This window comes from Euprymna scolopes, chromosome 16 (assembly GCF_053919585.1).
Source record: "Euprymna scolopes isolate OS-2025 chromosome 16, ASM5391958v1, whole genome shotgun sequence".
Taxonomy (NCBI): Eukaryota; Metazoa; Mollusca; class Cephalopoda; order Sepiida; family Sepiolidae; genus Euprymna; species Euprymna scolopes.
The window spans coordinates 54757368-54784718 of NC_136497.1; the positions used below are offsets into that span (position 1 = coordinate 54757368).

Below are 27351 nucleotides of genomic sequence, written 5' to 3' on the forward strand. Positions count from 1 at the left end.
CCAAGAAATATGACCGGTGTTAGCATGGACCAAGAAATAGGGCTGATGTTAGCATGGATCAAGAAATGTGACTGATGTTATCATAGACCAAGAAATGTGACCGATCTTAGCATGGACCAAGAAATGTGACCGATCTTAGCATGGACCAAGAAATGTGACCGATGTTAGCATGGACCAAGAAATGTGACCGATGTTAGCATGGACCAAGAAATGTGACGGAGATTAGCATGGACCAAGAAATGTGACAGATGTTAGCATAGACCAAGAAATGTGACGGATGTTAGCATGGACCAAGAAATATGACGGATGTTAGCATGGATGAAGAAATAGGGCTGATCTTAGCATGGACCAAGAAATGTGACCGATCTTAGCATAGACCAAAAAATGTAACCAGTTTAGCTTAGACAGATAGATTACAGAACCTAGTATGGACCAAGAAATGTGACCAATCTTAGTATGGGCCAAAAAATGTGACTGTTCTTAGCATGGACCAAGAAATGGGGTTGATCTCAGCATGCACCAAGAAATTTGACCGATCTCAGCATGGACCAAGAAATGTGACTGATCTTAGCATGGGCCAAGAAATGTGACCGATCTTAGCGTGGACCAAGAAATGTGACCGATATTAGCATGGACCAAGAAATGTGACGGATGTTAGAATGGACCAAGAAATGTGACGGATGTTAGCATGGACCAAGAAATGTGGCGGATGTTAGCATGGACCAAGAAATGTGACGGATGTTAGCATGGACCAAGAAATGTGACGGATGTTAGCATGGACCAAGAAATGTGACTGATCTTAGCATGGACCAAGAAATGTGACTGATCTTAGCATGGACCAAGAAATGTGACTGATCTTAGCATGGACCAAGAAATGTGACTGATCTTAGCATGGACCAAGAAATGTGACGGATGTTAGCATGGACCAAGAAATGTGACGGATGTTAGCATGGACCAAGAAATGTGACGGATGTTAGCATGGACCAAGAAATGTGACGGATGTTAGCATGGACCAAGAAATGTGACGGATGTTAGCATGGACCAAGAAATGTGATGGATGTTAGCATGGACCAAGAAATGTGACCGATCTTAGCATGGACCAGGAAATGTGACGGATGTTAGCATGGACCAAGAAATGTAACGGATGTTAGCATAGACCAAGAAATGTAACCGGTCTTAGCATGGACCAAGAAATGTAACCAGTTTTAGCATAGACAGATAGATGACAGAATCTAGCATAGACCAAGAAAAGTGACCAATCTTAGCACAGACCAAGCGATGCAATCGATCTTAGCATGGATAAAGACAGATGACAGAATCTAGCATAGACCAAGAAATGTGACTGGTCTTAGCATAGACCAAGAAATGTTAGCAACCTCTAGCATAGATCAAGAAATGTTACTGATTCCTAGCATGGACAAACCAGAAAAAATATTTTGGAAGCAAATGAGAATGCCACAGAATAGAGATAGTGAGTACTGTATTGAAGGCAAAAGTTGTTAAAACTCTTGACCAAACTTTTACATTGCAAACAGAGATTAAAACTAGCATACTTGTTAATGCGGCAAATAATTCAATGCAAAGAAGAAAATACATATGATGTATGAAGCACATCAATCTTTAAAACATGCAGAAGGACCCAAATCTGTAGTGTCAGCGATTAAGAAAACTATTATTTTAAACTTTTTAGAGATGGTAATCTATAGGTGTGAATTGTGAAGAATATGGTTAATGATGCATCATTTCCCAGAAATATTTTTCTAGAAGATTTTTTTGCCTCTTATGTAATGTGAAGTTTAGTATCCTACTACTATATTATGATAACATATGGCATGTTGACACACTCTTATGCAACGTGAGGTTTAGTGAACCAATGCAACATGATAATATTAGACTTTACTCTTTAGTTTTTAAAATTATTCAAGTGGATTAAGACTTACTTCATGAGAAGCTGAAAATAAATTAGTTTCTCTTCAGTTGAAAACTTCAGGAATTTTATGAACCATTTAATAGAATTAAAAAGCTTTTTGACCGATAGAAAGCAATCATAAAAAAGAATGGTAACTACATTGAGAGTTAAATACAGCAGTTATTGTATTTTTAACTCGTAGGGGTATCCGGTGTTGCCTGGGCCATATAAAAAAAAAAATGAAGTTGCTTTTCATTACACATGCTAAATGATTTTTGTTTTAATTATTTTTACTGTACAATAATTTATCAGTTTGAAAGAAAAAAAATCCACTGATGTCAGCCTACTGATATGAGTTTGGAATAGAGGCATGTGAGTGAGAGAAAAGAGTTTTAAGCGATTATGATTTAAAAAAAATATATATTTCTGATTTACGTAATATTCATGCATTTAATTATAAGTGGATCTTTAAATTAACCCTAAGCTAAATCAACCGTCAGAAAAAAAAAATTCCCCCTAATTATTTGTTTTGAGCCAAGTAAATAAAATGAAAAAATACATTAAAAAAATTTTTTTAACCCTGTTTAAATGCAAAAGCTTACTGAAATTTCCAAAAATAATTTAAAAATAAAAAACATCTGTCATAAGGTGGGTGCAAACGCCAAAACTAATAGGTCTAAGACAACGTGCTAACCCATTCGGGCATGGTGATGGTCATACCATCACGTTGCAAATTTATGTACTTCACGTATCCAAGAGGTGAAGAGCGTCACATGTGCAGACGCTGAAATCATTTAAGAAGAGACGATTTTATGTGACCCCCCCCCCCATCAGATTCTGCAATCATTAAGGTAGAAAAAATTAATATTTTCTTATAAATTTTGTATATTATACATATGAGTCCCTGTCTTTTTAGACAGTACTGGAATCATTCTATTCGCTTTTGATTTCAAAAGTTTTAGCGAGACATACAAGCACACAAACATACATACATTCACACTGACAGATATCTCTCCTTTATCTAGTAGATTGTTAAAATCAACATTAAGAAACAGACAAAACTTTTAATATAACTTGATGTTCATTTTGTATCTTTTATTGTTATCAATCATTTTATACTTTTATTCCTTGGTTTCTTTTTACTAGGGATTTGATCCATTTTTTGACTCACATGGGACAGATGTTTCGAGAAGAAGGGCGGTTCTTCATACTCGTTATTCCACCTTCAGCCGAATCTGGGTAATTATCAACTTTTTTTTTACCAATAATTTTTTTTTGTTTAACCTTTTATTTTTGCCATTCTTTTACGTCATCCAAATGCAGTTTTATATTTATGAATTTGTGACATAAGAAACCACTAAGTTTTATATTTATGAATTTGTGGTATAAGAAACCACTAACTTTTATATTTATGAATTTGTGGTATAAGAAACCACTTAGATAAATAAATATTTATGAATTTGTGGCATAAGAAACCACTAAGTTTTATATTTATGAATTTGTGTTATAAGAAACCACTAACTTTTATATTTATGAATTTGTGGTGTAAGAAACCACTAACTTTTATATTTATTAATTTGTGACATAAGAAACTAGTAAGTTTTATGCATTCATATTTGTTGAAAATAGAAAGATTTCATAAATAAAGCGAACCGAGGAGAAGAAACAGTGCAAGTCCAGAGTTCAATTAAAAAACAAACAAAAATATAAAAACCTTTGATGTCGCAGAACGAAAATGTCATATTCTGAAAATCAGTAAATCAATAAAGTAGTTCTTTTATACGGAAAATTATTTTTTATGATTTTTATTGATTTTAATAATAAATCGTAGCCATTACTAGGCTGATTTGGATCCCATAGTTCAAATTGACTTGTCTTCCTTTATTAAACATGGCGAAGCAAAACACATTTCACTTCCTCTTACTATATGATTTTCTTAGCTAAAAAAAAACAAAACTACTTGATCAATTAATATGATTTTCAGAATATGACATTCTCGTTCAATGACGGGTACATACACCATAAAGATTTTTCTGTATTTTAGGTTCTGATTTAAATAACAAAAAAAAAATAACACAGGCGATGGGTTTGTCAATTCACGAAAGTAAGGAAAGCAAACAATAATAATATAAAACAACCAAGTTAGAAATTCAAAGACAAATATTTATTCACATAAATCTAAAATTAAAATATAAAAAAGATCGAAATCTACCATAGGGAAAAACGGGTGTAAGCAATATATGTAATTGACAAGCCTTTTACATTCCAAGTGGTGATATGCCTTGTTTGGAGTGAAAAAACGTAAAACCAATTTTTTGTAAATTTCGATAATTCAAATCCAGTATTTTCTCATTCACAATGTTCACATCAGCATTTTCATTAATTTGAAAATCCATTTTTTTTTTTTCACAATGCTTCTTGCCCAATCTTTTACATAAAAGGATGCAGGGTTTTTTCTTTTTTCCTTCATCTTCTCCATCTTCTCCGTAGATGTTTCGCAACTGATAGCATGCAAAGTTTGTATGTTTGTTGGTCATATGAGTGAGTGTGTAGGTGGACTTGTGGAGGCATATCTTTTTTTTTTTTTTTTACATGGAGGTCACCACTTATCAAGGCCTGGAAGCCCCTCGAGGATAAGGGTTATTGTGTGTACAGTTACCAATGGGATAGTATCGTAGTAATCGTTAGCATTGGAGATTTGATAAAGTGTCTTACTTAAGGGGGCGATTCATCAGGAATTTGTTTATGTTGGACTTGAACACATCCAAGTTGTAGTCAGGTGGGAAACAGACAAACGAAAGAGAGTTCCACAGTCATGCACTTCTAAAAAAGAAGCTTTGTTCATGGAATCTATGTTTTGATTCAGGCACAGATAAAGAGTGGGGAAAATTACTGACTAAGCAGGTGTTTTTCGTGAAAGATTGACGAGGGGGGGAGCAGAGATTGGAGCTCGGACGAGCACTTGCCATGGAAATAACGATAAAACAAAGACAGTCTAACAACCAATTTTGGTGAAAAGGTTGGATGTACTTATAGCTAAGGTCACTGGGTGTGTCCGTCTTACTTGTTACTGTGACAGAATCAAACAATTTGTGATTAAAACCAATATGGGATTAGCAAATTATAGTCTTTTATAATTTACAGAATGTAAGCGGATAATTTACAGAATTTACAGGGAATTACAAAAAATATGTTCACCTCAAGACCCCTCTCATAAACATGTGATCCATTGGAATATTTAAAAAAAAATGTGTTTATCAAAGAGTTTGAATCGTAATACAACATAACACAAGGATTTGTTTTACAAGTGTTTTTACATATTGGTCTATATAACGAATGTATATATATTTATATTTACACAATCATACACATCATCTGCATTCATGTATGTTTGTATCATTGTCTATATTGTCTCTGACATGTTGAGTGTATGTACATCAATATGTATGATCATCTATATAATGTATGTATATATATATATATATATATATATATATATATATACACATACTACGATGTCTCTGTGATCATCTAGTGTGTATAATATGTCAGTCTGTATAATATTCAAGTGAATGTTGTGTGTAGGTATGTGTATATGCTTTTAATAAACAGTTCACCAAATGCGAGCAGTAATGTACGAAGACAGTTCTTTTTAGCAAAGGGACAGATAATGTATTTTCTGGGGGGACATACCTTGTTTCTGTTTTGGTTTCTGTAAAGCTGCAAACAGATTTCCTCTGCAGAGCACCATTGCCAGATGATATTTTATATAGTATTTATTCTTTGAATGTTCCCTGGCTTCGAGTTGCACGTTTCCTTGGTCTCTACATCTTGCTATATTGTCCACTGCCAGTTTTCTTGTGAACCTCACTGACTGAATCCCTCCTTCCACCCCGTCTGCTAGTAAACTCGACCTCTCTCTGACTTTTTCTCTAACTCTACTGACCTACGTGTATATATAAAAACTATCCCTTTGTTTGTTCAACTCATTCTGACGTCAGAGGTCAATCTTATTTTTATTCTAAATCAAGTTTTATTTATTTATCTAAGCTATTATTATTTATTTATTTATTTATTTATCTAAGCTATTATTATTTATTTATTTATCTAAGTTATTATTATTTATTTATTTTATTTATCTAAATTATTATTATTTATTTATCTAAGCTATTATTATTTATTATTTATTTAAGCTATTATTATTTATTATTTATTTAAGCTATTATTATTTATTTATCTAAATTATTATTATTTATTTATCTAAGCTATTATTATTTATTTATTTATCTAAGTTATTATTATTTATTTATTTATTTATTTATCTAAATTATTATTATTTATCTAAGCTATTATTATTTATTTATTTATTTAAGCTATTATTATTTATTTATTTATCTAAATTATTATTATTTATTAATCTAAGCTATTATTATTTATTTATTTATTTATCTAAGCTATTATTATCCATTATTTATTTAAGCTATTATTATTTATTTATTTATTTAAGCTATTGTTATTTATTTATTTAAGCTATTATTATTTATTTATTTATCTAAGCTATTGTTATGTATTTATTTATCTAAGCTATTATTATTTATTATTTATTTAAGCTATTATTATTTATTTAAGCTATTATTATTTATTTATTTATTTAAGCTATTGTTATTTATTTATTTCTCTAAGCTATTGTTATTTATTTATTTATCTAAGCTATTGTTATTTATTTATTTAAGCTATTATTTATTTATCTAAGCTATTATTATTTATTATTTAAGCTATTATTATTTATTTATTTAAGCTATTATTATTTATTTATTTATCTAAGCTATTGTTATTTATTTATTTAAGCTATTGTTATTTATTTATTTATCTAAATTATTATTATTTATTTATCTAAGCTATTATTATTTATTATTTATTTAAGCTATTATTATTTATTTAAGCTATTATTATTTATTTATTTATTTAAGCTATTGTTATTTATTTATTTATCTAAGCTATTGTTATTTATTTATTTATCTAAGCTATTGTTATTTATTTATTTAAGCTATTATTATTTATTTATTTATCTAAGCTATTATTATTTATTATTTAAGCTATTATTATTTATTTATTTATCTAAGCTATTGTTATTTATTTATTTAAGCTATTATTATTTATTTATTTATCTTAATTATTATTATTTATTTATCTAAGCTATTATTATTTATTTATTTATTTATCTAAGCTATTATTATTTATTATTTATTTAAGCTATTATTATTTATTTATTTATTTAAGCTGTTGTTATTTATTTATTTAAGCTATTATTATTTATTTATTTATCTAAGCTATTGTTATGTATTTATTTATCTAAGCTATTATTATTTATTATTTATTTAAGCTATTATTATTTATTTAAGCTATTATTATTTATTTATTTATTTAAGCTATTGTTATTTTTTTATTTCTCTAAGCTATTGTTATTTATTTATTTATCTAAGCTATTGTTATTTATTTATTTAAGCTATTATTATTTATTTATTTATCTAAGCTATTATTATTTATTATTTAAGCTATTATTATTTATTTATTTAAGCTATTATTATTTATTTATTTATCTAAGCTATTGTTATTTATTTATTTAAGCTTTTGTTATTTATTTATTTATCTAAATTATTATTATTTATTTATCTAAGCTATTATTATTTATTATTTATTTAAGCTATTATTATTTATTTAAGCTATTATTATTTATTTATTTATTTAAGCTATTGTTATTTATTTATTTATCTAAGCTATTGTTATTTATTTATTTATCTAAGCTATTGTTATTTATTTATTTAAGCTATTATTATTTATTTATTTATCTAAGCTATTATTATTTATTTATTTAAGCTATTATTATTTATTTATTTATCTAAGCTATTGTTATTTATTTATTTAAGCTATTGTTATTTATTTATTTATCTAAGCTATTATTATTTATTTATTTAAGCTATTATTATTTATTTATTTATTTAAGCTATTATTATTTATTTATTTATCTAAGCTATTGTTATTTATTTATTTAAGCTATTATTATTTATTTATTTATCTAAATTATTATTATTTATTTATCTAAGCTATTATTATTTATTTATCTAAGCTATTAGTATTTATTATTTATTTAAGCTATTATTATTTATTTATTTATTTAAGCTATTGTTATTTATTTATTTAAGCTATTATTATTTATTTATTTATCTAAGCTATTGTTATGTATTTATTTATCTTAGCTATTATTATTTATTATTTATTTAAGCTATTATTATTTATTTAAGCTATTATTATTTATTTATTTATTTAAGCTATTGTTATTTATTTATTTATCTAAGCTATTGTTATTTATTTATTTATCTAAGCTATTGTTATTTATTTATTTAAGCTATTATTATTTATTTATTTATCTAAGCTATTATTATTTATTATTTAAGCTATTATTATTTATTTATTTAAGCTATTATTATTTATTTATTTATCTAAGCTATTGTTATTTATTTATTTAAGCTATTGTTATTTATTTATTTATTTAAGCTATTGTTATTTATTTATTTATTTAAGCTAGCCTACCTTCCATGATTTCAAATTCTATTACGACTCAAACTAATTGTTTTATTTTCTAACCCTCCTCTTTGTTATCAAAACATTCTCTCTAAATGTTTCCTATTTTATAACATCTACATCTCTATACAATAGTAATACTAATTTCTTTGCTTAAATGACTTGGCGATGCCTGCGACTGCTAATATAAGGTAGTAGAGTCTCTCAGTGGTGGATCTGCTTCGTTTTTTTCATCTGAATTTCGGCTCAAGGCAACTCTTTCTGTTTGTATTATCACCAATAACCGTTTCCCTGCAGTTATTGCTATTGTTGTTGCTACTGTTGAAACAAGGGTTCAGCAGTGGTTAAGTGTGATCAAATGTCTGTGTGCAGTCATTTGTAAAGTATTAATATTTGTTTTTGGTTAGCCCCTCGCCTGGCGAAGATGAGTCAACTTGTCTTATAATTTATATTTGTCAAAATGAGATTTTTTTTTTTTTTTACACAGTGGTCACCACTTATCAAGGCCCAGAAGCCACTCAGGGATAAGGGTTATTGCAAGTACATTATGTTAGTGTGGAGATTTGATGAAGTGTTTACTTAAGGGGGCGGTTCATTAGGAATTTGTTACCGTTGGACTTGAACACATCCAAGTTGTAGTCAGGTGGGAAGCAGGCAGACAGAACAGAGTTCCACAGGCGTGCAGTTCTAAGAAAGAAGCTTTGTTCATGGAATCCGCGTTTTGATTTAGGCACAGATAAAGAGTGGGGGAAATTTTTCACAGTGGATTCGGCTAGACGGGTGTTTTTCGTGGAAGATTGGCGAGGGGGGACCAGAGATTGGAGTTCAGACGAGCACCTGCCATGGAAATAACAATAAAACAAGGATAGGCTCGCAACGTCTCTTCTGTGGGAGAGAGGTTGCAGGGTAGAGAAAAGGGCATCCCCCACCAAGCCACGAAGTCTATTTTGTACTCTGTCAAGGCAGGATAGGCTGTTTTTAGCAGCTCCTGCCCAGATATGGCAGCAGTATTCCATCCTTGGACGTACTTGGCTTTTATATAGATAGAGAATTGCATCAGTAGTGAGATATCTTCTGGAGTGGTAGAAGGATCCCACCATCTTTCCAGCGACCTTGGCAACAGACTTGATGTACGTGTTCCATTTCAGATCAGGAGTAAAGGTCAAACCCAGAAGCTTGTGTGTAATCTTGTTCAAAACATAATTTTAAATACAATAGGCCTTTCTATATTTTTGTCTATGTTGGCCAGGATAAAAGATGTCCTTTTGCAAATCTGTTGTTTAACCTAAGAAAATGAGTACCCCCAAAACATCTGTTAATCTATTATATAAAGAGTATTTGTCTGTATGTTTATACATCTGGCTAAAAGTAAAAAATGACAAAACAAAGAGCCACAAAATTGTTTTTTTTTTTTATTGGTATCGCCTTACATGAATAAGAATCAGAGGAAATATCTATTCTTTAACTCTGAACTGGGGTAGATTTTGTCAGAAGTGGAGGACCGTTTTTCTAGCCTGATTATGTACTAACTAAAGGGAAGTAATTCTGATTTTTTTTTTATCAAGGAGTTGCTTCCCTTATGCTGACTCATTCCTTAGGAAATCTATAAAAACGAGAAAAGAATAGGGTGGGGAGAAGTAGGGGAAACCAAAGGAAGATAAAAGAAAGAAAGGTGGATAAAGAGATAGAAGTTTTAATAGAAATGTGTTACACTTCTGTCCCAGACAACACTGGGTAACCCTGCTAGTTATTTATAAACTGGACTTGTGGTTTTTCTTGGGATGCAAATTCTTTGTTGCATAACTAAGTTGAATGGCAGCTTTGCACCAAACATAACGGGTGCAACGATCATGGCTATGGCAGCAAATGCACACATGCATGTTCATAGATCTTTCTCAGCTGCAAATTAGTTCACTTGGTGAGTCATACATCTGGTAGCTGCATATCTTCCACTTCAGGAATTAACAAGAAGATTTTTGACAAACACTATCATTCTTTTTTTCTTTTTTTTATGAGAGAGAATGATTGTCAGCTGACAGATGAAGAATATTATGGGAGTATTAAAAATAATTAATGGAATCAATGTAGTTTGATCAGTTTATGACAAGTGAAGCTGATCATATTGTAATCAGCAGGTAAGCAGTCCTGCAGCACCATGCTCCACAGACAAGACACTCTCACAAAGAAGCTCTGTCCATGGAAATACCACCTAATGCTAGGCACATTGAGGGAAGTAAGGACGTTTTTTTTTTCATACAGTGTGGTAGGAAGATAAGGAGGGACTAGAGATTATTGGAGCTCAGTGGAGCATCTTCAATCTTTTGTATTTCGGCTTTAAGCTTTAGGGCTGACAGAATGTTTTTGTGTTTTCTTATTTCAGGGCTGATGGGATGTTCAACAAAGCAGATTTTAACGCTCTCTCACCTCATATTGATCGATTCAGTTTAATGACATATGACTATTCAAGTCCATCCAGGTAAGTTTTTGTTTACTTTGCATATCATCAATATTGATTTTCAAAGTTTTGATTTGGTTTTACAGACAAAAAGAGATTACTGTTAATATGTATGAATACTAATGGAGATTTGATGCCTGTTTGCCTGAAGCTAAAACTCTAATATTTTTGTACATACATTGTAAGGACTGTAAACACAATACTAGACAACACAGCTTGGGTAACAATACATATATGTAATATATACAATAAAAGAGGCAGATGTTATGAATTTATATACACCATGATGCAACACGTCTGTTTGTCTGAAGCTGAAACTAATACCTTGTAATGCTCAATTGGATTTCTATTTCAGACCAATATACTTTAAATGCTCAAATTAGAGGAGAGAATAGTGTAGTATCTGTACTGTTGTCATAAAACAATCCTCCCAGGTATTATTTCCTTCAAAGTGAGGAAGGTAGTATATTACATTTTTGTTCATCATGAGACCAATCTTGGAAACATTGCTTCCTTCTTGGTGGTGAAGGAGGGTGATAGTGTAGTGTTTGTTCTTTAGTTGTGATACCATCTTCTCAGGCATTACCTCTTCCTTTGTGGGGGATAGCATAGTACTTGTTCTGTTATTGTGATACCGTCCTCTCAGTAATTGGTAGCAGGGTGTAGTGTAGGATCTGTTGGTTCATCATGGTATCATCTCCCCTAGAACCAGAGGGAGCATATATGTATATTTGATAATAATATTGTTATATATTAAATTTATATTACTATTTAATTATTTAATTATTATTTAATGTTATTTATTAATTATTATTTAATATTATTTAATTCATCGATCCTCAAGTCAGTGTGAACAAGTCATCTGACTGGACAATGATAGGAGAATGTGAACAGGTACGACTTTAAATCTAATATTTGGATGATGTGTAATGTGAGTCATAACGACAGGCTTAGATCTGATGCCCTCAGAGGAAGATTAAATCTGGACAGTATAGGGAGATGTGTGCAGAACAGGAGACTTTGATGGTATGGTCATATTGAAAGAATGGATGAGAGTTCTTGACTCAGTAGATGTAGAACAGTTGAGGTAGCAGGTTCAGTGTACAGGGGAAGGCCAAGGAAATCATGGGAGTAAGAGAAAAAATAGATAAATAAAGAATTTGGTCAAAGATAGGTTAGTTTGGAAGTCAATTTTTTAAAGCCATCCAACACATGTCAGCATATAAAATGGGTATTAAACTGAATATAATTATGATGGTGCCTTTACATTGATCTGTGTGTGTGTGTATAGACTATTAAGAATATGAATGTAGATTGTGTTAAGGAAAGCAAACACTTTTTGGTATGCTGCACCCTGAAAAATCTCTATAATAATAAAATTGGTAATCACTTCTAATCTATGTGTATGTGTATGTTTCTCATCTCTACTCGACTTTTATGCTATTATTTGTCTTGATTTGGCGAGAGCAACTAAGATCTGTATATTGGCTAAGGACATCATGCTCTATTCTAGGGGTGCACAGAACGTTGATGGTAAAGATATTGTGGGTAAGTGGCATGGTATTGAGAAAAAAAAAATGTTGGAACTGGCAAACTTCCAGAACCTTGCAGCAGAACTGGAGACACAAGAGCAGTCATCTGTGCAGCTTGACAATGCACACTACATAAAGAAAATTGGCAATTGTCTGTTAGATTTCCACATTTTCAAGACTTTGCATTACTTAAGCCAATCACTATTTTCATGTGCTACCTTTTTCAGGAAGATGCTGAGGTTGTTTCACTCACATCAAAAAGTGCAACACTGTTTCTCTTAAACTCTTCTGGAGTGAGGAATGAGATTCTAACACTATAGGCCAACATTCAGCTGATGGAAAGCTCGTGGACTATTCTGGAACTTTCTCACAGAACAAGTATCCCCAACATCAGGAAATGTGCTATTCTGTTGACTGCATTATTTATTCGAGTCAACATTTCCCCACATAAAGATCATTAAATCTAAATGCAGCTCCACCATGACTGATGAGCACCTGGAGATCAGCTTTAAGATGGCTGTTAACAGCTACTCTCTGCACTATGCATCCCTGACTGATTCCATCTAATGCAAGTCATTAGTGTAAATTAATGACAAAAATATACAGCGTTGCACTATGCAATATATGTTGATGCAGTAATGCAAGGTACACCTGCATATACTGTACATATAAAAATAATTTACAATAGATTTATAAATAATGTTTTGCATTTTTGGTGCATCATTTAGACTTAGTCATGTCATAAGTAGCTCTTATGCTGCAAATGTGTGTGCAACCCTGCTCTATTCTATTTATGTGGGCAACTCGAACACACATATCCAAGGCAATAACTGGTCCTCGTATTACCTTAAAAGACATCCAATGGTGAGGCTCCATTTGAGAACTGTGAGGGATGTAAAGTTGCTCTTTAGTTATCATTGCTCCCAGGTCCACTTTAGCATGGATTGGCAATATCTGTTAGAATGTCTAGTGCTACTGAAGATACTGGCTTCCTGATCAAAAATGCAGCAAAATATATGCCTGCAAAGCAATATATATGCCTCCTTTTTTTTTGTGCACCCTGTCCAAAAGAGAGAGACTAGTGGTTGTTACAGTTGTCCAAATATGGCGACGGTACTCCATGCATGGGTGAATGGTAGCTTTTTAGAGATATAAGATACTGGCGTCTGTGAGAAATTTTCCAGCCTGGTAGAAGGACCCCACCATCTTTGCAGAAGACTTGTCAATATCTGTTATGTATTTATCCTAATCCATGTTGCCTGTGAATGTTGGATCGAGAGGGTTAAACGTCAGGCTCTCAAAGATACTAAAAGCCATCGCAATCAGTGATTGAAAAAGTTTCTTATGAGTCTCCCACTTATTACTATTTGCAAAGCTCCAGCCCCTGTCCCATCGCCACAATGTTACATTCCTATGTTTGTTTTACAAGTAATTCTATGAAATGTGCTCTGATGAACTTGCTGCACTTGTACCCCTGTTCGAGAAATATCCCCAACAAAACTGAGTAGCAGCAAAATCCATCCACTTCACTTTAGAGGTCCCCCAGATGCTGAATAACCTACTTTAATAGCTTCTTTCAAAGGATTGTTTGCTTTTGGAATTCCCTCCTTGATCCCTGATTCCAACATGCACACATTTAAATGTAATGTTAATAAATTTCTCATTACTTAGCTCCCCACTTAGGATGCCCCTTATACATCTGACCCCTAATTGCAGTTATTTAGTGTTAATAAAAGTAAAGAAAACAATTAATTATGAAATGCAAAAACTAATATGTACTTATGAGCATTTATTCCTTTGCAGTCAAGTCAGCTATTTTAATATTTTGTTGAAAATATTTAGTTGAAAAAAAAAAATAAAAAGAATGTATTACTTTGTGATTTTTCAAAATTTAAAAAACATTTGGAAGCACTTGACCTGTCAGATAGTCAGTTTTTTACTTTTAAATTCTTAAAAAATCCTCATGTATTAAAAAATTGAAAGTATTGAAAACTATTTACATCCAATCATTTTGTAATAGAGATTAAAGCATTATTGTCACAAAGTTAGTTATAGTTTTATAAAAAATTAGTTAGATTAATAATTAATAACAAAACTATATTATAATAATTAAATTTAACTTTCAAAATACTATTTAAATAAAATGATGTAATTTAAAACAAAATCAAAAAAAAAAAATCCCAGGCAATGCTGGGTAGATACAATTAGTGCATAACATAATGTTGATGGCTATGTGCAAATGCATGCAAAATGACATCACATGAAAAAAGACTATAAAAAAAAGAAGATCAGAGAGAGACGTGCAGAACGTTTGAGATCACGTTAGATGAATGAATGATGTTCGAGAAGACGATCACATGGGAGACGTCACAGCCGTAACAATGAGGAAATTATTGTTGTTACAAAAAAAAGCAAGTTCTTTTCTTTTTTCTGTCTACTTTGCGACTGAAGCCACATGTTGATTCCCTGACAATGTTATATATATATATATATATATATATATATATATATATATATATATATATATATATATGTTGTATTTTTTTTATCGTTTTATCTGTTTGGTTACATATGTTTCAGATGTTGGATCATGTTTACGATCCAGAAACCTCATCAGACCTGATGAGGCTGCTGGACCGTAAACATGGTCCAAAATCCGAAACATACATCAGACCTGACGAGGCTGCTGGATCGTAAACATGGTCCAACATTCAAAACATATGTAACCAAACAGATAAAACAGTAAAAATAAATAAATAAATAAAACGCATATTTGCTCTGCAATAGCACTCTCTTCAGGTTTTTACTAATCACCAGTTTTACCAAATATATATATATATATATGTATGTGTGTATGTAAAAATTCCTTAAAAGGAAAACATTAGCATCGTAGTATTTGTTTTAAAGTAATATTTTATTCAATCTCCCAATTCATATATGTAAACAAGAGATACACTCCACTCGACTGCTTTTATTTACATTTCTTTTCTTTTTAAATAAATACCTGTTATACATAAGTAATTGCCAACAAAAGAAATGTGTCATTCATTCAATTAATTCAATTTTATTTATGCTATACACAAAAGAAGTATATTATGCAGATTGTATGGCCAATCATGACGTCTGCTGTTGTTGTTGAGTGAGTCGGACTTTTACATAGAGCTTACAAAGGTCATGACTTGGTTTTGTTTGGTATGTTGGTCACAACCAGTTGTTAATCTGCAAGATTGCAGGTTTTTAACTTCAGCATCGATAACTGCAAGTTTCAGCATTTGCATAAAATATCAGCAAAGGTTTGGCCCAAAACAACACACAAAAGAATGGCAGAAAAGCACATTGCCATTTTCACTTAATTGATTTGCATTTTTATGCTGGACACCTATTTCTTGCCACACATAGAGGCTGAAATGACCAGTGGATGATGGATCTTGATGTTGACTCCTTCTCTGTAATTAGTTTGGCACCCTAATACCGGATGATGCCAAATCTGTTAATCATGGATATGCCATTGTCCCTTTCATGATGCCATTAGCAGTTTTTTTTTTCTAGAACTGTCCATCTGTGGAACACAATACATTGGGGCTGCTTTCTAGTTGATTATAACATGATCGTTTTTCAAGTGTATTATAAATAAGTTCTTGTTGAGCCATCCTCTAAAATAATCGAACCAACCGTTAACAATCATTACAGTGTTGTCTCACAGTCTACCGAGCACTCATTAACACTTATTCTCAAGTGGCCTCTGGACCTTGATCTCCAAATAAAAAAAAGTAAGATTTAATCAGGCTGCTTAAACCCATAAAAGAAAACCTCTGCTTATACCATCTATCCTTGTCATAAAAAATTTCCTGGTGTAGATAATAAACACTAAAGGTTAATAAAAGTAACACATAAATTTCTTTGTGTATATCATAAAGATTAAACATTCATAAAAACGACACATAAATCATTCAGGCTTTATTTCCTATTTATGTACTAACGTTTCCTCTGCAAACCTAGATAACTGAATAAGTACTAGCAGATGTAATCTACTTTTTCGGACTTGGAAAGGTAGTAGCAATAATAAAGTACTGAATTCTTAATAATATTTGCAAATTTTGAAACAGAAATTTAAAAGTATTCATTTTTTTTTTTAATTAATTTTTTTTTAATTACATTTTCACCCCAAACAAGGCACATTGCCACTTTGGTGTAGGGGGCTACTATCAGGGGCAGCAACTACTGGGGCACTATGTTGGGATTTGGGCAGCAAAATGTCGGTTCAAGTTACACTTGAACTTCTGCATGTCAATACAGTTAGGGAAGCAGGAACCTGGAATGGAATTCCAGAGTCTAGCGGTTCTGGGGAAGAAACTACTGGAGTAGAAAAATCTTTTACATCTAGGGATCTCTGTGTGGGGGTAGGATTTAGCTGCCTGTCGGGTTTGTCGAGGGTGTCTACGTTGTGGGGGCACAAGTATCTGCAGTTCGTCAGAGCATTCACCATTAAAATACTTGTAGAACAGGCAGACGGATGCAATGTTTCGTCGATGGGACAGAGGCTGAAGCTTAGATGCCAGTTCAGGGCCTATCAGATTGGCGACTCTCTTTTGAACTTTGTCTAGGAGCGAGAGACTAGCAGCAGATGCACCAGCCCAAATGTGGCAACAATACTCCATACATGGGCGAATGGTGGCCTTATAGAGGTATAAGATACTTTCAGGTGTCAGTAGTTTTCTAGCACAGTAGAGAGAGCCTACCTTTTTCGCAGCGGCCCTGGCAATTTTTTCAATATAATTGTTCCAACTCATGTTTCCTGTGAACGTTAGGCCAAGCAGTTTGAAAGATGTACTCTCAGACAGAGAGTCACTGGCCATTGCTATTGGTGGCAGAGAAGGTTTCTTGTAATTATTGAAGGAAACCAGTTTAGTCTTGGCAGCATTGAATGTGACCATCCATTTTTGTCCCCATTCCACTACAGATTGGAGGTCATCCTCTAGTGTTTTTGCCATTTCTTTAGATATGTGTTCATTTGTTTTCCTGCCATGCCTGTTATAGAGTGTAGTGTCATCAGCATATATACCCATCTCAGAGGCAGTTTTGTCTGGGAGGTCATTAATGAATATTAGGAACAATAGAGGTCCAAGGATAGACCCCTGAGGCACTCCTGCATTTATATCACACTGTTTAGATGTACGACCGTCGAGGACAACCTGGATTTTTCTCTTATCTAAGAAGGATTTAATTATGTTATGTATTCTACCAGTGATACCGTATGATTTAATTTTCCTGAGGAGACCCTTGTGCCATACTCTGTCAAAAGCTTAGATATATCTAGAGCTACTGCTCTGCCCTCCCCCGCTTTGTCCAGTGAATGGTATATACATTCAGAGATTACAGTGAGGATGTCAGCTGTGGAACGGGCTTGTCTAAATCCATATTATTTGTCAGTCAGAAGTTTAGCATCTGTAAGGTGCCGGACTAGAGCATGGTTAATTATGGTCTCAAATATTTTGGCGAAAAGTGGGAGGAGGCTAATGGGGCGATATTTGATGGGTCAGTTTTTTTGCCAGAATTCTTGAATACTGGTACCACAGAAGCAGTTTTCCAACAGCCCGGAAAGTATGATTCATTAAGGCATTTGTTGTAGAGTTTGGAGAGAACTGGAGCTACTTCAGCTGAGCACTTTTTTAATAGCACAGCTGGGAAAATTCACTTAACAAAGTTTTAGGAAATTTCATTTAAAGTTTTCATCTGAAATATTTCTTTCATGATCATTTAATTAACTGCAGAATAGTCATTGAAAATTGATCGCCTTCAATTAAAAAAAAAGAACGTTGTACTGTAACAAAGATAGTTACGCCTTTCTTTGGAGCTTTATTCCCCAACAAGTTACTTTGCACGTTACTTCCCCCCAGGGGAAGGCAAGTAATCAAGAAAATTATGTCCCTATTTACAAGTCTCCCCACGGGACAGAGTTAGACACCAGGGTCATTTTTTAATGTGGAGAAAAGGAACAAAAATAAAAATTGTCTCAGTCGTGAAGGATTTCTCCTCCACTGACATAGAACAAGAAATTGAAGTGCAGCATCTGAAGAACAGATACTACACTTTGATCTTGACCCGAAGGCCAAGGATCGTTTACTGTATTTATTTCCTTCCCCACCAAAGCAAATTAGGCACAATGTGGAGTAATGTGGGGTAAAAACCAGCTCCCCTAAAAGTAGGCAAAAAGGGGGCACTCTGGTTAGCAAAAATAATAATTCTCCAAGTATAGAGGGTTTCCCCTCCATTGACTGGTACAAATTATCTTAAGTGCAGAATCTGCAGAACAGATACTACACTTTGATCTTGGCACGAATGCCAAGAACAACAGGGTATTTATTTACTCCCCCACCAAGCAAATTAGGCACAAGGCCAATTTTTAATGCGAGGAGTGAAGGGGAAATGGGGACCAACTCCCCGGGGAGTAGGGGAGCTGGATAGTGACAATTGGTATGAAGGGTTGCCCTAACATTGACCAATGGTCTTTGCTTGCAGTATCTGCCGGAACAGATGGTATTTATTTGCTCCCCCACCGAGCAAATTAGGCACAAGGCCAATTTTTAATGTGAGGAGTGAAGGGAGGGGGAAGGGAAAAAGGGGACCAGCTCCCGAGAGGTGGGAAATGGGAGCTGGTTAAAGGTCAGGCATGTGGGGTTTCCCCCACATCTGGTCTTTGCTAGTCATAGCTAGTCATAGCTTTCAGTATCTGCCGGAACAGATGGTGTTTATTTGCTTCCCCACTGAGCAAATTAGGCACAAGGCCGTTTTTTAATGTGGAGAGAGAGGGGGAGGAGGAAGGGAAAAAGGGGACCAGCTCCCGAGAGGTGGGAAATGGGAGCTGGTTAATGGTCAGGCATGTGGGGTTGCCCCCACATCTGGTCTTTGCTAGTCATAGCTAGTCATAGCTAGTCATAGCTTGCAGTATCTGCCGGAACAGATACTACACTTTGATCCCAGCCCGAAGGTCAAGAACAACAGAAAAAAGGCAAGCCTCTTTTCTATTGTGCCAGCCAACTTTTGGCTCAACTCTTTTCTGTTTATAATATCATGAATTGTCAAATGCTATGGAAACGAAATGCAAGTAAATAAAGGATTTATAGGTTGAAAGACAAAGGTGCGGAGAAGTGTGGACTTGTTGAACAGAGAACAACAACTAGTCTCTCTCTCTCTCTCTCTCTCTCTCTCTCTCTCTTTGTATCCTGTTCCTTTGTTTCTTTTGGTGAAGATTTTATTCTCTCTCCTTCTCGTTTTTTGTCACCAATCGACTACCAATCGCTTCTTTTTATTAGATGAAGAAGTTACTACAACTTGAGCACGCCATGAAAAATAACTTGGTTCAATTATATCATTCTCAAGTAATTTAAAAGTTTCTTCTTCAATGAACTGAACATCCTCAGCACAGTAATAGCAGGACTTAGTAGCAATAGGTTTGCAATTAGGAATCAAATTTCTGAATAATTTAATGGGAGCACAATTGATTTTAGTATAAGCACAGATTTTTAGACAATCCTGTGACCACTTAAAAGAAATAGTAATACTCCGGCACCTTTTTAAAAAGTGTATTCCGAGTATAATATCCATGCACAAATTAGAGAATATCATAAAATTAATGTCTTTATACTTGAAACCGTTGTATGTAATATTCTCAGTGCAATATTCAGATAGTTTAAAGGAAAAGGGCAGATGATACCATAAAAATTACAGAGTCCTATTTCCGAGTAGACAGGTTCAAGGGTTTAATGAGACTAGCACTAATAAAATTATCGGAGCTGCCTGTGTCTATAAGAGCGGTAAGTGGTTTACCTTTTAATTTTACCATTTTAGTAACAGGAGAATTATCACCATCGTTAGCATGGACTGCTCTAACAGACGAAGTAGAATGTGAAGGTGTCGGTTTTATAGAACGGCAAACTTTGGCAAAATGACCAAGTTTTCCATAATTCTGGCATATTTTATCACAAGCAGCACACTGGTGATAATCATCCTTAAAGTGACGTTTCCCCCCACAATTGTAGCATCTGCCATGAGTAAGAAGGGCAGTAGACAGTACAGCATCACACTCCATATGAGAATCAGTGGCGTCAGAAAGTACGTTTTTAGTGACAGCATTGGTAGAATTATTATAAGTTGGAGTAACGGTAGCAGATCCAGTTTGAAAGACGTATGACTCCGCATGAAAATGGGCTTATTCTAATGCCCTAGCACATTGAGTAGCATCCTTGAGATCCAACGTATCATGTGTCTGTCGTAATCCTTATGACAAAGTGGAAGATAATCAGACATGTTAAAGTGGTTAGAGGGGATGGAGGAGTGCAAGTTAGTTTCGCTTAGCACTAAGATATCTGGGGAATTTGCTTGGAGAAATGATTTTACATCGTCTAAGTTTGTTCTAAGTCCATAGAATGCCTAATAAAGTCATTAGTCTTTATCCTCAAGTGAATTTTTTGCCTTAATAGGTAGTAACTCATTAGTATAAGACAAAAATAAAACATGGCCAATGGATAAACTACAGAGTGGCATTACAAATGGCTATTGTTTAGAACAATTTTTGGCAGATGACTCTACTCGGGCTCAGTTTTTTTTACATATGCACGTATGATTGGTTTCGATCTTAGAATACAGACTTATCCCCCCCCAAAAAAAAAGCAAGGACAAATTGCAAACATTTGAAGATGTTCTCAATTCCTGTTGGAAAGCTCTTATTAATGCAAGATACACTTGAAGGAGGTAGCAATTGGAAAATATCTGTGAACATCCTAAGGTGACAATTACCTGAAAATAGTCTCTAATAAGGGATACTGATGAGATGTTTTATTATCAAAGGCAAACGCTAAGATCATCCTGGTAGAATTCAGAATGCAATATGGAAGGCAAATAAAACAAAACCATGAATGTAAAATCAGCAAATATAAAAATCTCAAAATAGATTTTAAAAAAGGTAAATAGTGTAATCAGCAAGATGAGTTTTGCAAACTTTTTTGTGTTATAAAACGAAACTTGTTTGACTGTGAAAGTCTGAGTGACACCTTAAGGATGCAAGGTGACCCCAGAACAGAAGTTGGCAAACAACATAACTTCTAAACAAAGATTTTTTGTATCTTGTCTAGCAATGTTTTTTTTAGAAAAATAGACATACCAGGGGAGTACAATATCATAATGGACTTATGTATAGTAAGCTAGTCATCTATTTATTTCTCTGTTTCTTTCTTTCGTGTGTACACAAGTGGCCCATCTTTCTCGTTTTTTTTTTTCTGTGTCTTTTCTTTTCTTTATAATAAACGCTTATAAAAAAATAAATAAATATCAGCATTCAACTTATTGTATTTTTTTTTAATAAAAATTGCTTCAAACAAGGCTAAAAACTCAAAAATAAAAAATACTTCAAGTTCAAAAACTATCCAACTAGCCAATGATAAGTGTGAGATGAACAGATCCTGACCCATTAAACAGCAATTCTTCCCCCTTTATCAGAAACATTGCTTATGGAATATAAGGACTAAAGGACAAGGGAAACAAGAGTTACAAGGCTGCCGAATTTAAACCAAAGATCCGTTTTCTACTCTCCTTGTAGAATAATTTCACAGACAAGAAAAAACCTGGTTCCAAGTGACAACATGGATCTATGTTTTATACATGGATTTATAATAGTTTAATAATATTTTATTCATAGGTGTACAATGGCTTATACATGGGTGTATAATGGCTTATATCTGCCCATGAGTTTATACTGTTTTATATATGGGTTTATAATTGTTTTATACATGGGTTTATAATTGTTTTATATATGGGTTTATAATTGTTTTATACGTGGGTTTATACATAGGTTTATAATAGTTTAATGATGTTTTATACATCGATGTATGTTTTATATATGCACTGACAACATAACATTTGTGTCAGTTTGTGGCCAAACTTGGAATCGAAGGCGATATTAGAAACAAAAAATAATAAAAGCCTGGCAGGAAAAATGGAAAATAACTGAATGTGAATATGAGAAAAGAAGAAATATTACATGGAAAGTTTTCAAATTTTTTCAAGTCTGTACCATGACCTGCTCACAAAAAAAAATCCAAATTCATAGTTATTCATTATAATGATATAATGTGGCCTCACATTATTAATGGGAAGGGAGGGTAAATCACTGAGAAAATCTCAAAATAGTGCATATTTTCTCCTAACAACTTGTCTAAGTAGTAGAACTGCTCCATGGAAATTATAATGGCGTTAAGAGCATTTTACTGTCTGCACTTTTTCCGATAAGTTTAAATTACGTATCAAGTAATTCCCTTTACATTAAAATAATAACAATGTTGAATGCACTGGGCATTCTTCTCTTCTTTAAAACTGAAAATAAAGTCAGTTTACTTCTAAATTTTTGTCATCGATACCTTACATTTTACAAAATCAATATCGGATTCTGATTCGTCAGTTTCTTTTGCTGATCGTCACACTATGTTGTTAAGAACAAAAAATTGTCATTTGATTTATTTCTTCCAGAATTTACTTTATCCGGATCAGAATTTTTCCAGATTGCTGACACTTATGAAAGACCTGTATATAGTTTATAATGTTGGTTAGAAAACTTGTAAATCTTTTGATGTTGGTTGGAAAATCGATAAACGGTTTTGATGTCAATTGGAAAACCTATGAAAAGTTTTAATGTTGATGTTGGTTGGAAAATGTATGAAAGGTTTTGGTGTTGTTTGGAAAATGTATGAAAGGTTTTGGTGTTGTTTGGGAAATGTATGGAAGGTTTCGATGTTGGTTTGAAAATGTATGAAAGGTTTTGATGTTGGTTAGAAAATGTATGAAAGGTTTTGGTAGTGTTTGGAAAATGTATGAAAGGTTTTGATGTTGGTTCGAAAATGTATGAAAGGTTTTGGTGTTTGGAAAATGTATGAAAGGTTTTGGTGTTGTTTGGGAAATGTATGGAAGGTTTCGATGTTGGTTTGAAAATGTATGAAAGGTTTTGATGTTGGTTAGAAAATGTATGAAAGATTTTGGTGTTGTTTGGAAAATGTATGAAAGGTTTTGGTGTGGTTTGGAAAATGTATGAAAGGTTTTGGTGTGGTTTGAAAAATGTATGAAAGGTTTTGGTGTTGTTTGGAAAATGTATGAAAGGTTTTGGTGTTGTTTGGGAAATGTATGGAAGGTTTCGATGTTGGTTTGAAAATGTATGAAAGGTTTTGATGTTGGTTAGAAAATCTATAAAGGTTTTAATTTTAGTTAAAATGTAAGATTTTGATTTTAGTTGTATGGTTTTCATATATGGACTTCGTATTAGTTTCAAAATAATAAAATAAATTTTGTCAGTTTTATAAATTATTACCAGGAATTTCAGGAAAACTTGATATTTGAAAGTGCAGATGTCTGCCAAAATTTCTTCCATCATGCTACCGTTTGGTTTTGCCTTTCCATTGAAATATCTACAGCATTTTTTGTTTCTGTCATGATAGTTGATAATTGATTGCATTCGACAATAAATCAAAGTTATTTTCCAAATGGAACAAAATATTATCTTTTCTTATACAGGCAGAGAAAGATAAATAAAAATCAAGTCATTTTCCCAAAAACAAATAAAATAATTCATGAAAGACATATTTTCTCCTCGTTGAAATGTTTAGTAATATTTCTGAAAATATTGAATAAAATGTTTTCTTTTTCTGTTATGTTTACTGATATATTATGATGGGTTAGTATACATTCCAAGCATTATTATTTTATTTTTCAATGAAAACAAAGCATAAAAAAACTAGTAATTATTTGCAATTACTATTTCTTTCTGTCTCTTTTATCTATTGATTTATTTTAATTAAATGTTTGTTCATCAATATAAGCATTGTGTAGCTTTAAATCAGAATTTGTAACATAAGAAGCCAATACAATGCATGATTTTGAAAATTATTTTAAAATAAACATTTATTTATTTTAAAATGTTAAAATCATGATTGTTTCTATGATCTACATCTTCATCAGGCATAGAATCAGTTTGTGTTTATTTTTTCTTTCTTTGTGGCATTGAATTCCTAAAAGATCTATATAAATAAAACCGTAGATGAGTTTGTAAATATTCTAAGCTCTTAGACTACTGAAATTAACAGGAAATAGATATACACCAAAGATGGTTTATAATGAGTAAAATCTTAGTTTGGATGGATGAATAATACATGCAGAAGTCCACAAGTTTAAATGAAAAATGTTAATTTCAACTTGTTGATATTTCTATTAGTTTGTGCATATGTGAAATAATCATAGCTAAAAGTGGTTTAATTTTATAACTTTCTTATCTTTCTGTCCGGTTAGCTCAAACGGTAGCGAATGCAAATGGAGCGCTAAATGTTTTAGTTTTGATTCTAGTTGATGACCCCCCCCCCAGTCATTTTTTAAAAATTATTACTTTTTAAATCAGTCCTGTATATTAGGTGCAATATAATAATAAACAATTGGCTTCATAATAATAAATACAAAATCTGCATGAATTAAAATATATTAAGTGTATTTTATGACCGAAAAGGTCAAACGCCCCCCCCCTCTCCTGCTAGTAAATAAATTAAAGTAAAGGCATGAGTCTCGACTGATGTCACACAAAATAGGCAAATAGGATCAAGGAAAACAGAAGGATCAGGGAGCGAAAGCACCAACCAGATCTCCATTGGATGAATGCAAAGCCTATAGGCATCTATATATATGAATATAATATAAACAAAATATCAAATGAGTATTTGTGTTTGTGTTACTCCTTATACAAGAGTTGCAAGAGCCAACTGCTTACCATCAAGGCCAAAAACAATCGCCTTACAAAAGCCAAGAAACTCCTCAACATGGTGTGACAGTGTCGTTGGATGTAACACTACCTCCAGAAGAGCGCAACTTACAACTGAATTTTTACCAAGTATGTTATCCACAATGAACGAGAAAATGCTACCGCTATGAATTAAATAAAGAATTCTGTTCGTAATCCCATGTAGATTCCCGAGTTCAGCAGAAAGATTCCCACCTGAAGAAGGTCAGTGATTACATCAACTGAAGCATTGTAAAAATAACACTCAATATGAGAAAAGTAGTCCGAAGAATCCAAATAATACAAATAATGAATCCTCATCTGACTTTAGAAACATTCTTTTTTTTTTTTCTTATTTTTATAAGTGAAGATTGTGAGGAAAAAATTATTTTATTTCCAACCTTTTTTGTGATTTTGTAGCAAAAATAAAATGATTTCGGCGATTTGAATCCATGGACAATCGTGTTGCTTTTTTATCGCGCCCATTTCTACCAAACACAAAACACTTTAAATACACTTGTAACTATTGTTATTTAATGCTGAGTGCATTTTTAAAAAATGTCTTTCTGATTGGGTGTCAAAAATCAATTTTTCTTTTCATCAATCATTTCTAAAATTCTGTTTAATGTTTTTATACGCATTCTAGAAATAGGCAAATATGAAAAATAAAAAGAATCTCAAAAAGTCATAGATTCCATTTTGGGACTTTTTTTTTTTGTTATTTTTGTTTTTCTCTTTGATACAATTTGTTAACGATGAGGGAAAAAGACAGCCATTACATTTTTTTTTTTTTTTGAAAATGTAAAATCATTAGAAGAAAAGTGGATTTTTCCCCCCTTCATTTGTTTTCAAAAGTATTTATATATCGTTGCTTTTCATATTTCGTTTTTCATATTTCATTTCTTTTCATACTTCGTTTTTCATATTTCGTTTCGTTTTATACATTATTTTTATACTTCATTTCTTTTTTCATATTTGTTGTTGTCAAACTTTGGCTTCTAGAAATTTCTTTCTTTTGTTAAAAACTAAAACGAAATTTTATTCAAAATTCTTAAAAGCCAACAATCGTAAATCATAATGTGAATATTATAAAAGAACCCGTATGAGTCGTCCATTTTCTAAAGAAACAAATATTGTCTCATAAGCTGAGAGAATTGGAATATGACTAAAGACATACGAAAGAAACTTAACTTAAAAATGGGAAAAATTTTATAAAACATTGATTTAGAACGAGTGATTTATACCAAATTGATGGTTGAATATGGTTAAGTGTGTGCTCATTTTTGCATTAAATATTAATCTTTATCAAACGGATACCATAATACTTAGTTCAATACACATTATTATAACAAAGATCTATGCAAAATTTTGGTCAAATCGGCCCAATAGTTTCAGAGAAAACTTAAGTAAATATGGTATTCTGGTGACGAATCCTTATTAATCCCTAACTGTACATCAAACGGATATGAAAATACTTAGTCTGCTGCATCTTATTATGACGAAGGTTCATACAAAATTTCAACTAGATCGATCCAGTAATTTCCAGGTAAACTTCTATAGTAAATGTGATATTAAGGTGACTAATCCCTAACTGTGCATCAAACAGATATTATAATATTTAGTTAGTTGCACTTTATCATATCAAAGGTCCATGCAAGATTTCAGATAGATTGGCTCGTTAGTTTTTGAGAATAAATGGAATAAGCAAACAGCCAAAGAGAAATCTTATATAGATATATCATTCATAGGATCTCCCAATTATTGACCAAGCAGTTGGCCTCCAAGTATCAGTTTGATGCAGTCACAATGTCTAGCCACTCTGAAGAGTTATAATAAGATAAAAAAAATAATTCTGCTGTTTTGATAGACAATAATGAAAACAAATATAAAAACATAATTTCCCTTACTTTTGTCATGAGCTTATTAGTGTAAAATGTAAGAATTTACCGTACATCGAGTGGTTGCTCTTTGAAACATAGCTTAAAGCACTTGTCATGTCTAGCTGAACTTCACTAAGGCTTAATTATTTAGGACTTGTGAGTAGTGTAAGTATGATTGTAAATACATG

At 32.4% G+C, this 27351-nt stretch overlaps 1 protein-coding gene across 2 annotated transcripts in view; it reads left to right on the top strand.

Moving 5' to 3' along the window:
• The window catches only part of LOC145295965 (chitinase domain-containing protein 1-like), a 156149-nt gene that overhangs the window by 113382 nt on the left and 15416 nt on the right, over positions 1-27351 (top strand). For both annotated transcript variants that reach the window (XM_080141878.1, XM_080141879.1), the window contains exons 8-9: positions 3056-3148; positions 10872-10967. In XM_080141878.1, the coding sequence (XP_079998004.1) occupies positions 3056-3148; positions 10872-10967 (189 nt within the window). The remainder of the gene's footprint in view (positions 1-3055; positions 3149-10871; positions 10968-27351) is intronic.